The following is a 13,169-nucleotide window of genomic DNA, read 5'->3' on the forward strand; positions in this document are numbered from 1 at the left end:
GCAGTTTTTAGTACTTTATTCTTGTTATTTTTTTTCGATTTAGATCGCTTTATTCAGAAAAAGCGAACTATTTGTGACATAATCGGCTCGCTGTCATGTTACCGTGACAACTAGCCGATTAGGCGGCCTCGACTGCAGCAGCAAAGGAAAGCAGTATAACTGCTGATGGTTACGGTGGGTTAAATAAAGTTTAACCCTTTCTCTCAGATCAGACAGACAGTTCACCTCTTACCGGTGTTTTTATCCAGATGATGAAGCTGAAGTTTGCTTTAAAGAAGCCAGCGCAGTGATTTAGAACATTTAAGCTATGGGACCGGAACCTTCTTTTTTAGTCGTGCATTATCACTGTGGATGATCCCTTTTTAAATCACACCCAGCAGCCAATCAGAATCGAGTATTCCCCCGGACCATGGTATAATAATTAATAATTTATTAGACAATGATTAGATAGAAATTTTACAAAGTTTCTTAATTTTTCAAGGATTTCTTTGAGTTTTAAACCTGAACTGTTTTGTTTGACATTACTTTGTACAAATATATAATTAAAAAAAACACATTTACCACTTTTTCTTAAAGTCTGCATTTTAAAATATGAACTAAACCTTTTTTTCTTTGCAATGTTCATATTTTTTCTTAATGGTTTCATTTTTTGACAAAAGTTTTCTGTTCTCAAAGTCAGACGGTGCATGTTTTTTTGTTTTGTGGTGGTCTCACAGCAGTTGGACACACATTCTTGTCAGAGACAGGCGTGCTCTCTCCGTGTCTCGCCCGCTTTTTTGGTAAGACGCGCTTTAAAAACAACATGCTGACTGCAGCATGTTTGTCTCTGCCCCACACACGCTCTCTTCATCAATTCTGGTGGCCCCAAGACGACTCCTCGCGGCGCCGTCCCCATGCATCACAGCCAAAGCTGCCTCGGTATCGGGGGAGGAGGAGCAAATTTGTCAATGTAAAAAAAAAAAGAAAAAGCTCCTCAGATGACAAACCAAGCCAATATTTCATGAAAATGAAGTGCTCTGGCACAGTTTACAGTGGCCTAGGAAGGGAGGGGAGGCATTCAAATGAATGGATGTAAAGCTCTTATCATTTGGATTCTTTTTTTCTTGTCTTATGAGAGGCGTCGGGGTCACAGGGGATTGAAGCTCTCGGGGCCCCAAACTATATAGATTATGACTCTGGAAGCAGATGATGCCACATTACTGCCATCAGTGTTATTACATCTTTCTGTACATTTAAAGGAGTTAAAGAGGTCTCCATCGTACCGGTGAATGAGGAGAGGATGGCCTCAGTCCTTCTGCTTCCGACTTCACCTTTGACCTTTTGTGGATCATGGGTTCACCTGTGCTGCTGACGGCTGGGTCTCCTCCGGGGTTCTGAGCAAAAAGAATAAAGCTTTTTTGAGAGGTACACTATGATCAAAATGTCTGTTTTTTTTGACAAGTTGCAAACAAAGTTGGGTGTTGAACGTAATTAACGTTAGATTTAAGTAACGTTTTTTTTTTTACGTGTCTCATAACAATGTTGGGAGTTGATGTAGCCACAGACATTTGTTTAAGTGGTATCCGTGTTTGGGATTGGGAGTGAGCGTAGTCTGTTTTACTGGTATGAATCTGTTTTTTTAACGTGTTGCAACAAGGTTTCATGTTTTGTGAAAAAGGTAACCAGGCTAACGCTTCTAACTTGGCTAACATGTAGAGTGTTAGTTCAAAAATAGATTGTTGATTCTTCAATCTTTGTAGCTCCCCAAAGTAAACCCAGGCATCTCAGCTTCACCTTTTGACCTCTAACACAAATCTGGGTCACCAATTACCCCAAAAGTGATGCACAGAAGAAAATTATGGTTTCCTCCCACCGTGAGTTTACCTTATAGGTGGGGAGGACCCAGCAGACCACAGACCTAAACACTGTGACTGGGTCAAAAGGGACATCAAACAAGATGATGACAAACAAAATCTACGGGGAGATGAAGCAGAAGAAACCAGGGTTTGACTAAAACTGTTGTTTTGGAAGCTGGAAAGCAAACTGGGGGATTTCCTTCAGCGTGAAACCAGAGAGGAGTCAATTACGCAGCAATCAGAGGGTTGAGTCATCATGGACCTCAATCATCCTAGAGCCCCAAATAAATCCAGCTTCTAGACATCTTTAATCAAGGAAATAGCTTCGAGTTTATCAAAATAATAGTCCCTTTAGGCTGCTGTAAGAACAGCTGCTGATGGTTTGAGACGGAAACAAGACAAGTTGTTGCCAACTGTACGACACATGTGGTTTGTGTCACCTTGGATGTTGGGTTGCTGTTGTGCATGGTGGAGGAGAGGCTGAGGCTGGTCTGGCGGCTCGAGAAGGTGGCCGGGGGCTGCATGAGAGGCGGAGTGTGGCCGAAGGCGCTCAGCCCCCGCTGCTGGGAGAGGAGCTGCTGGTAGGCCATGGGATTAATGTGGTGAGGGAACGGGAAGGTGGGGCTGTAACATGGACGACAACAAATCCACAAGTCATCCTCGTTGCCGGAAAATCAGTTTTCAATCAGTAAAACAAGCAAACGAAGCTACTCTTACATTTACAGTCAACTCACAGGAAAACAACGTAACATTAATCCAATGAGGGAAGAGCGAGCAACAAATGAGGAAGACTCGGGAACAAGAAAAGACGTGTTTTAGGGGTTCAGAAAAGACCGACTGTTGGGGAACAGAACAAGAATCCAAATCAAAGAAATGAATGGAGATAAAGACGCTGGGAGTGAGCTCTTAATCTGAATCTAAATCAAGGTGACTGTGACTTCTCATGATGTCTGTTCCTCAGGTTAGTCCTACCTGAGACCTCCCACAGACAGATGTCCGTAGGAGCTGCTGGCCGCAGAGCTGGAGCGCGAGTTGTTAATGTAGGCCACCAAGGAGTTGGGTGAGGTGCGGATCATGGTCTGAAGGTCGATGCTGGCGTCTGATAGTGGCGAGATAGACAGAGCCCGCTTCCTGCTGATTCTAGGGGTCACTCTGGGGCTGGAGAAGCGCGACACTGCGGAAACACGGGTGGGGGTGAAACAAATGACTTAAACTAACAGGCAAACATTCTTGGAAAGCCAAACCATTGTTCTAGAGAACAAAATACTTCCCTAAGGATCATCAGTGAATGAACTTTTGAACCAGACCTTTGTGGTTGTGTCACATCCTCTTACCGTGAAAATCCAGCACCGCTTCTATTAAAACCGACATGCAGTTGTTGAATTTGGTGATGTTGGTTTTTTTACGCTTGCATGGTTTTATTTCTGCCAAAAAATGAGAACCTTGTATCTTCTAGTTGGAAGTCAAAAATAAATTGATTGTTGTGTTTATTTCAATACAAGGGGTTGTTTTTTTTTTGACTTAAATAAACGATCTTACCAGTATCGTTAACCTTGATCAACTTTCGTCGTTCTGATTGGATGTTGTATCTGACCATGTTACTGCTTCCTAAAAGGCTTATGAAAATTATGAAGGTATAGCAAAATCAGGAAGATCTACCATACTTACAGGACGCTGGGTTGTTGCATCACTTTACACTCAACACTTTGAACCACTAGCTAAATAGCCTGTCTTTCTTCTCAGCCATTCAGAATCACATGTCAATGGTAGTCTCACGACATTCTAGATGATTCACTGGCCGTCCTCCACCCTGCTCCCCAACTGGAGTAATGCTTTGGAATGGTCTGGCTCCTAAAGCTACGTTCACAGAGGGGCCTCGGCAATGCGTGTTCTAGTCATCACTTCCAATGAAAAGTTCATGTAAATAAATGTGAATGCGCGTTTCAGGGGTCCACTTTCAAAACTCTTGCGTTGATCTGTTGCAAAGCACGTTTTTAAGACAGTTTTCAGGCTCTACAAACAAAATCTGCAGAACGCGAGTTAAAAGTTAAACCAGATTGACCTTTGACCAATCAGGGAGTCGGAATTAGTAGTGACATATAGATGCCGTGGCCTTTTAATTCACTGAAGTGCCAACTGTTTGAAAATTGATCACAGAGGAGAAATGAATAATTGTGGTTTTTCCCCAACTGCAAAGATATGACACCAAGGGTATGTCCGCATTCCCACCCTAACCCCTATATAGTGCACTAGATAGTGGGTTATCCATTTTGTTGTGCTGTTCAAATTTACAATTCCAAAATCCAGTGCCCTGGAAATTTCCCAGAAGTCTCTGCGAAAACCAGTGTGCATCGATGCAAATATAGACCACAATGCACTACGTCGGAATTTCTTAACCAAAAAAATGTATTTAAATGTATATTTTTGATAAACCATCAACGTTTTTATCTTCAGAAGACAGTGGACTCATAAATAATCGTCACAAAACGCTCATATTCATTAGATTTTAAATTGATAGCGTTATATCCGCTGTAAAAAAAAAAAGAAGCATGGTGTCCGAATTACTTTTAAAATCCAGGGCACTACATAGTCCCCCACTATATTCTTTTTTAGCAGTTAGGGGTTAGGGTGGGAATTTGGACGCAATCCAAGTCTTTCATACATCGGAACAAAGCCATGAAAAAAAATAAATCCTGGAGCAAGATTTACTTTGCTTCGAATTTTGCACCAACTGTAGGTACATGTGCTAGTATTGGGTAGCAACTGTCCAGTGTGGACATCGTATGGGGAAAGCATGTTTAAGAATGCAGGTTTAGCGCTTAACATGCCGCTGTGAATGTAGCATACCCACTATCCCCTCTGGGATTAACACAACCATGGTCATAGTTTATCCCCACATCTTTTTTGTAACAAAGATAAATCTTTATTTGTATTCCTAATTACTCTCTTTATTGAAATTGTATGCTGAAATGACTGTCTGGCTGTTAGATAAACAGTTAAAAATGACGATTGATCAAAATCACGTGTGATGGTAGAAGCTAGTGTTCTAGCGTTAGCTGAATATTTGAACAGTGCCAAAACCTACTAAAGGTTAAAATAATTAAATAATTGTTTAACTAAAATTAAATTATTGATTATTGAACCATCAAAGTCTCCCAGCTAAAGGTGAAGTGGTATCCATGGTCACAGTCATCAGGTGCTTTTTAAAGTGGGTTTCAGACTGGGGGGAGACCAGGGTCTGTTCACACGCACTGTCCTGAATCGGGAGTGTTTCCATTGTGGGGAGGAGGAAGATTGATATCAGCACATCCTCTCTGAGACCCTCGAAACCTCCCGGCACCAAACGAGCTCATCAATGCAGAAAGACTCACAGCTAATGCAGTCAGCAATTTGTCCAGTGAAGGAAAAAAAGTGAGAAGTGAGAAGATCTTGGACAGAAACTGAAGCCACGACATGTAGGGGGAGGAGACTCACTGAAGCCGTCCCAGTGAGACAAATTAAACAGCAGGAATGCGGGTTTTAGGGGGGCAATAGAATGCAGAGCTCTGAATCTACTGAATGCACCTTCAAACTGTTTTTTTAAAAATCATTTCTGAATTTATTTTTTCCTTAAAAAATGTCTTTTATTTTTCATTTTATGCTGAAAAAATTAACTAAACCAAAAAGTTAAAAGATTCTTGATTTGTCAAAGGGTTTTTTCATTTTTTTTAACCAATCGTTCAATACAGGTCTTTTGAAAATAAAAACAACGTTAAAAGATAGATCAAACATTTTAAAAATGGGAACAAGGAAGGATAAAGGGGATAAAGTTACTAAAGGTTGATTAAAACAAACTAATGACGGCAAAAAGTTCTTTAAACCACACCACACCCAAGAACATCCACATAATACTCCAGGCATGACACCCCCCCCCCAGCCCACCTCAGGAAGAGTTCAGCACAAACAATGGCAGTGGCCAATCATCTCACCTGGGAGGTGGTACCAGTAAGATGTGTAGGTCCCTGATATTATTGGTAAATATGGACCGACCAGGGCCTCCTGTCAAGGTGATATGTCCAATGCCCATGGGGCCCAACCCCCACCTCCTCAAAGGGTTGGCGTAGGAGACGGAGGAACAATGGTGACCAACTTGTGTATTGGTGTGTTTAGTGTGTTGTGGTAAGGAGTTTATATTTTTTTAAATGTTTAGTTAATAATGGTGGGTAGGAGCCTCTCAACAAAAGACCCTACATGTCTTACGTGCGATTAAAACTGAGAGGGGAGGGGCCAAAGAGGTGTACAGCAAACATAGGTGGGAGGAACCACTGTAAACTAGCCTAATCCCCAATGTGCATCTCAAATTGCACCCCCTAACCAAATTGTCAGGTGAGAAAGGAGGGCAGTTCAGGGACAGCTTCCGGACAGCAGGTGTCGACCTCATATTACCTGACCTCGTATTATAATGGATCCGATTACAAATGAATTTGATCAGAGCAAGCCCGTTATTCCAAAGCCGCTTTTCTCCACACCAGAATCAGCCGATTCACTTTGATCGCATGACCGGTCGAAGATTTACGGAAAGCCAAAGAGTGCGAGTTATTTAGGTGTCAACGGCGATATCTCCGGTATTAAAGGTTTAAAGCAAACTTCTTCACATGCTTCTTATCGCATTTCACAAACGTAGTAAAACTTGGTCCAATCAAGAGTTTGTAGGAACGGCACCACGTGGCTCAGACATCTGCGCACATGTGGCAACCTCATTACGATTCAGACATAACTAATCAATCTTCCCACAATAATACCCCGTAATTAGTTCAGATAAACATCACACAGTCTGGTTTGTACTTCTCCATGTTAAATGAGGGCAATTTACTGAGAATTGATCTCAACTACAGGGAAATGTATGCAAAGCGAACGAGATCGATTTGGGCCTCAAAATGTAAATTTAAACACGGGCTTCAAATGGAAACACAAAGTCACCATCAGGCAACAAGGATAATGCAGTCTTTTATCAGTGAAGGCCTGAAACATCCCCAAAAGAGAAGTCTGAAGGTTTTTCAAGTTTATAAGTTCAGCAGTAATAGCTTATTGGGTTCATATTTTTAAAGTCCACATTAGGTTTACGGCTTTTTTCTTGTTCTGATTTGAGTGTCAATATGGTTGTTTTTTTGGGAGGGGGGGGTGACTTTAACTCGAACCCTTAGATTATTAATACACTGATGATCCCAGATAACTACCCCGGTTTTGTTTGCGTTCGCCTCCAATCCTTAAATACGGCAGCTCTGGGGACATTTTTAAGTATGTCCTCCGCTACAAATCTCTAACATATGTTATCTGTAGAAAACTGCCGCTTGGAGACCCAAAGAGGAGGGGGGGGGGCGTCTTCATCATGGGACATATGGAATTTGAATGATGATGTAACAAACCCACAGATGAGGAAAGCAAGTCAACTTTCTCAAGGGAAGTCTGCTCATGAGTTCATGAGAGACATTAATGTTTGGCGGGCTGCTGTGTAGGAGGGGGGTAATTTAGACGTTTAAGCTGCTGAAGTTAGGCTTGGGTTGATTGTTAGTGGTGGTGGTGGGGGGGGGATCAGTGTTGTTACTGATAGCAAGCCTACAAAGGCGCTCACAGTCACGTTCATCTCTTTGTTGTTCTCCTACCTCTGGGGAAAGGTGTTTATTAATGCGCCACTTCCACTGATAAATGGACAGACGGACTAAAGCCCTCTACAGTGATTTAGAACAGCAGTCTTCACTCGAACGGCTGGATGGAGGAAGAGGAGTGTGGACAGGGCTGTATAAATGTTTAGAGTGCAGCTGAACTATTTGTGAAGCCATTCACTCCGGTGTTTGTCACAGAGTCCATGTGACGCACCGGCAAGATTTTCCTTTCTTCTACTTAAAGCCACCAAACGTTTAAAAAAAAAAAATTGCCCACCATTTTTTCTCAAATATTTTGTGGTCTATAGGGACAAAAAAGTAAAAATGCAGACTACAGATACACGAAAGTTTTCATTAAACTGTTCCCAAAATATATAGGAAACTTTGAATAAAGTTTTTTCACTTCCATTGTAGTGTTTGTTTTTTAGTTTAAAGTAATTTATGTTATAGAACTTTGCTGCTGCTCTCTGATGGCTGTGAATTTTGCGATTCAAAGATTTGGGAACTTAAGCTACATACATATCAGGCATGTGATGCTAAACACACATTCTAGAATGCGAGTATAGCCAGTTGTGTTCACACTAGACAAGCAGGAAGGGGCTTCTTCTTTTTTTATTTTTCTTTCTGTTTACTAGTCCGCTCGCCACAGTTGGAAGAGGTTTGGGGCAAAATGTTGAAGCGGTGCAAAACTCGCGAATCTTGATCAGGCTTTTCCTTTCACAGCTCTTTTGCGATATATGAATCACTTGGTGTTGTATAATTCCAGCTGGACAAAAATCGCAATTATTTATTTCTCCTTAATGATCAATTTTCAAACATTTGGCACTTCCGTGAAATAAAAAGGACTGACTCCATCCATTTATTAAGTCCCTGATTGGTCAAAGTTTGACCTGGCATAACTTTCTACGCACGCTCAATGGACGTATGTTTTGCATGCAGAGCTCGAAAAACGGTCGTAAAAAGTAGCGTAGCTCGTAGAAGCTTGAAATGTGTGTTTACTCATGATTACATTGACTTTTCATTGGAAATGCCCACTTGAACACGCGTTGCCAAGGGCGCAGTAAACGTAGCCTAATAGCTATTCCATCTGTTAAAACATACCTTTAATGGCGATGTCGAACAGCCAGTACATACATTTTGCGCATATTGTAGGACTGACAACTGGTCATACGTGAATATACATGGAAAAAGTGAGAATAGTTGTGGTCTTTCTGTGAATTTTTTAACAGATTTATCATGAATTTACCATTTTACGTAAATCAACGTAAAAGTCAAATCTGGCGCAAACTCCTTGCGTTGATTACATAATTTGAATGTGTTTTCTGCGCCGATACGCGAAATATAAGTTACAAATTGGTGGCGCATGCGTGAAAAGTCCGTTAGACGTACGTGACACGGAAACAAAGACTCACGAACAGAGCTGCTCTTAATCTGAAGTTCCATCTGCTTTGGCAGCTTAAAGGATCGACAGTAGATCAGGAAAACAGGTGAAGGGTGGGGAAACCAAGTCGAGGAGTAGAACTGTATCTACCCAAACATAAATGAGAAGCCGCCTGTCCTGGCTCGGTGTCTGCTTTAACTGCTTTGCCTCTTGTGCAGTGACACTCTCCAACTCTGAATGACTTCATAACACTCAGGCAGAACCTAGCCCGAAAAGCTTTCCGTTTATTTTGGCCAGGGTGCCTCTGCATGGCATCCTGGATGAATGGAAACTTGGTCCTGACAGCTTTAGTGGGCCCGTTCAGCCTGGCACTGCTGGCACCCTGCCGCCTCTCTGCACAGCAGATTCATTCAGGGCCGCTACAGGCCCAGCCCTGACCCGGACTGACGGCATGATTTGGCCCCCAGAGGGGTTTTGACAAGCTGGCCCTCACAGACTTCACTGCTTGTAAACCGATTCACCTGGAGAGTTTGTTACTGGATCGCAGACAGGAAGTGCCGCTCACGGGTCGTCTGGAGCTCGTCATCCGGAGCTCTACGCGGCTGAGCTGCGCTCAGAGACACGACTGCCCTTTTAAGGCGCAGAGCAGAGCGCTGGATCAAAGAGCCGCTCTTCACAAAAAGACGCCGCGCTGTAAATGGCACACTAAATTTTTCGGTGTTTAGAAGTTCCACTAGCAGAATTATTGTCCAGCATCCGAAACCTCTTCAGTGTTTGAGGACACTGGACGTAAGAAATGTAAACGAGTGTTTTTCACGTTCGCCTGGATTCAGTTTATTCCCCCCAACATTGTCCAAATTCATCTTAAATTTGACACAGAAAAAATGTTTTTGGGCACAATAAAAGTGTACAGTCAAAACTATGACCCACCATCAATCGGGGAGATGTAGTCGGACAGGTGGGCCCCCCCTGTGGCCCCCTGTGCGAGCAGCTCACTGTAGGGGCTCCGGTGGCTCGCCATCAGGTGGTAATACTCTGCCGCACTGGCTCCGGGAGGAGGAGGAGGAGCTGGGGGAGGAGGAAGCCCAAACAGCCCTCGGTCCTTCAAATGTTCGTGGGCCACTGTGGAGGGTGGGGGTTTGGGAGTGGGGGGGAGAACTTAGTCAGGAAATGACAGAGAGAGCCGCGCATTGAACTCTGCATAGTTAGAGTACAGTAATGATCCAGCAGCTGCTACGTCGAGACAAACATCACATTATCATACCTCCACCCCTGTGCTTAACAGATGAGAACCGGACGGAGTGAGTGTGACGTCACCCATAGATAATGGCTAACGTCTGACTTAAACTAAATCAGGTCAATTCAGTTGCCATTTTCTTTGCGATAGAGACAGAACCAAGTTGAAGCCAGACGTTGTCAGTAAGCAGTGAGTCAGGGTTTCTATGGGAACCACTCTCGCCTATCAGGAGTGAGCTTGTTGGAAGCCCACACTCCTTCCTCTGAAAGCAGAAATATGTTAGGTGAGATCACCTTCTTTTATTGAGGCGTCAGATAACTTTAATAACTCGGAGCCAGCGGCTACTTCCTGTTTGAAAAACATGAGGGGGGAGGGGTCACTCAGTCTAGTTCGGATATAAGGTCAATGGGAACAATGTTGTCCATCCAAAACCCCTAACATTCTCACTTTGGTTTCTTTTGACTGTAAAGCATATTAAGGAAGATTTTAACCTGTACAAATAAAAACATCTGTTCCTTCTTCTTCAGCAGCGTTTAATGGACTTTCCTATTGAACGTGCTAACTGTTGCCTGTTACACTGTTGCCTATACCACGCAAAATCCATTTGAGCTATTCAATGTATTACAATGTTTTTCTTCACAAAAAACAACAGAACATTCCTCTAAAAACCTGCGCTCTGAGCATCAGCTCCTCCCAATTCCCGAAAACGAGCGGGTTCCTGTGAGCCGACGTAGACCAGTGAGAACAGCCCCTTCCGAGGAAGAGTTACAAAACACACACTTTCTCTGCGGTGTTTGGCAAAAACCCTTTCCTTTTATACACACAGTATGCACATCCACCTATGCCAAAGTTCAGATGTTGTTTGTTTTCGTGAGCCAAACGTAGACATGCTGCCGGGGGCGGCTCTAGGTTGACAGCATGAAAGGGGCAGATCCCACACGGAGAGAAAGCCGTGTTATTTCCCAGTTGGAAAAAAGCTTGCGAAAATATCTCATATTTAGTAAAAAAATGTGTTCTTTTGTGTTCCAAAGGTAATACATTATCATATAAATGCATATTGTTTACTATAAAAGACTTAAGAATAGCATGGTGTTAGGGTCTTCCACTACTGGTTTCTATAAAGCCACTGTAAGCGTCCACAGCCTATCTAGACCAGAATAATGTTCAGGAAATTTTGTTTTCTAGTGTAATTCTTGCACTGAAAAAACAGGTCTCCTGGAAATTATCAATAATTCTCTAAATAAGTAATTAGAAAAATAGGCAACGTGGTAAAAAAAATGGTTTCACCAAGAATTCTTATGTTAAGAAAAAAATTCTAGTCACTAGGACATGTTTTCTTAAACTATCATTATTTTGTGATTGAAAAACTTTCTTAATACGATTGTTTGTCTTTCAAGGCAAAAATGTTTTCTTAAAGCAAAAGTCTTTTGACTTTCTTAAGGCTAGGTTATTGCAGAGTGATGATCTCAGTCTTTTAAAGGCATATAAATGCAGCAGACTTAAAATTGAGTACTACAGACAAATCCAATGTTTTGGGTGACTTTACAGTAATAAAAAGCAGTTGTAGATCTGGAAATCTCACAAGAATTAGGCTTAACAATAAATATTTAACCTCAAACAGACAATTTCTGCTCCATCCGCCTCAAATCTCAGAACATTTAAATTGGGAGGGAAATTGAAACAATGTTAATTTTACAATTGCTGAATTTTCTGAAGTTTCAAAGTTCATGGACACATTAGTCTTGAGAATGTGTTGAAAGTTGTTCCTGGACTTGAGTTCCTCCTGAGTCCTCAGTACACTCACGTTCTGCGGGGCTGAGTCCTCTGGCGGCGGAGATCATGGACAAGGTGGGGCTGCCGTGCACCGAGCGTAGATAGTGCTCCACATGAGGGCTGACGTATGGGTGCGGCGGGCTGAATGGGGAGTCGCCGGTTGCCATGGCAGCGGGGGAGAGGCGAATCAGGGAGAGGTCCGAGATGACGGGAGTGCCACTCAAACCTGCAGAGCTGCAAAACAAAACAAAAAAAACCTAAAATAAATCAAATAGACCTCACCGTATGGTGCCACCTCAAACATTTTTGGTCTTCATAGTGGCGCTGGATGCTGGATTTCTACCCCATCCACAGACCACGGATCTGTTTCAGAGTCGGACCTGCTGAGACACGATGCTTGTCTGATGTTCCTTTGAAGTCACTTCCACCACATGACCCCTGCTTTACCTCCCAGAGGGAGATTACATCAAAAAGCTCAGTTTTTGGTGTGGTGTGTCGTTTGCGTGGCAGGAAAAAAAAAACCCGGCAGGAAGATTCAGGTGAGCCATCTGATGGACAGAACCAAAACGGAGGCTTTCGCTCAGACTTGTCAAGTGGGTACAAGTCTGAATTTGACTCAGAAGGTTCTTGAATTACATGAAAAGCATGAGACACAGACAGAAAGAGAGTGGCCCGAGGAATCTTCTCTATTATCTTCTATAGACTTTTTTTTTTACATGTGCGGGGAGATTCTGGCAGAACCAAATTTCACAGACTTAGACCATAAGCACTGTGTTTTTTCAACTGGGTTTTGGATTATTCTTATTTTTTTAATGGATTTGGGTTTCTTTAAAGCACTTTTTTTCACAGTTTAATCTTTTTTAATATTTTCTGAATCTGATCTTGGATTCTACTCAATATTTTTTTGTGGATTTGATACAACAGACTTATATCTGATAGTCGACCAGGTTTAGAATGGGTTTATTTTCACTCTGACTTTTGCTTTATTTCTTGGCTCTCCATGGTTTGAAAGGGCTTTAAATACTTTCCTATTTAACCTATTCGCTTAACTTTAAACGCTGTCCACACTCATTTAGATGATAATTTTCTATAAAAAAATTAAGTGTCAAAAAACCCATTCATTTCTGATATTTGGCTCATTAAATATGAAATCTGAGTTGATTTTTCATCTCCATCCCCAGTTTCAAATTGTTTCTACATCTTACCTGGTTTCTTAATTAAACATTCACATCCACTCATGCAAAATCCAACAAAGGCTGCGTTCGCTTGCAGTCAGACTTTTGGTGTGAATCCAGGATGAG

The 13,169-nt window shown here is 42.3% G+C and overlaps 1 protein-coding gene across 1 annotated transcript in view; it reads right to left on the bottom strand.

Annotated features, from left to right (window-relative positions):
• gli2 (GLI family zinc finger 2) overlaps positions 1–13,169 on the bottom strand; it is a 73,588-nt gene that overhangs the window by 12,400 nt on the left and 48,019 nt on the right. The window contains exons 4-8 of the mRNA XM_023964285.1: positions 11,900–12,102; positions 9,789–9,980; positions 2,808–3,009; positions 2,276–2,459; positions 1,263–1,373 (exon numbers count right to left, since the gene is read on the bottom strand). Coding sequence (XP_023820053.1) covers positions 1,263–1,373; positions 2,276–2,459; positions 2,808–3,009; positions 9,789–9,980; positions 11,900–12,102 — 892 coding nt within the window. The remainder of the gene's footprint in view (positions 1–1,262; positions 1,374–2,275; positions 2,460–2,807; positions 3,010–9,788; positions 9,981–11,899; positions 12,103–13,169) is intronic.

This window comes from Oryzias latipes, chromosome 2 (genome assembly GCF_002234675.1).
Source record: "Oryzias latipes chromosome 2, ASM223467v1".
Taxonomy (NCBI): Eukaryota; Metazoa; Chordata; class Actinopteri; order Beloniformes; family Adrianichthyidae; genus Oryzias; species Oryzias latipes.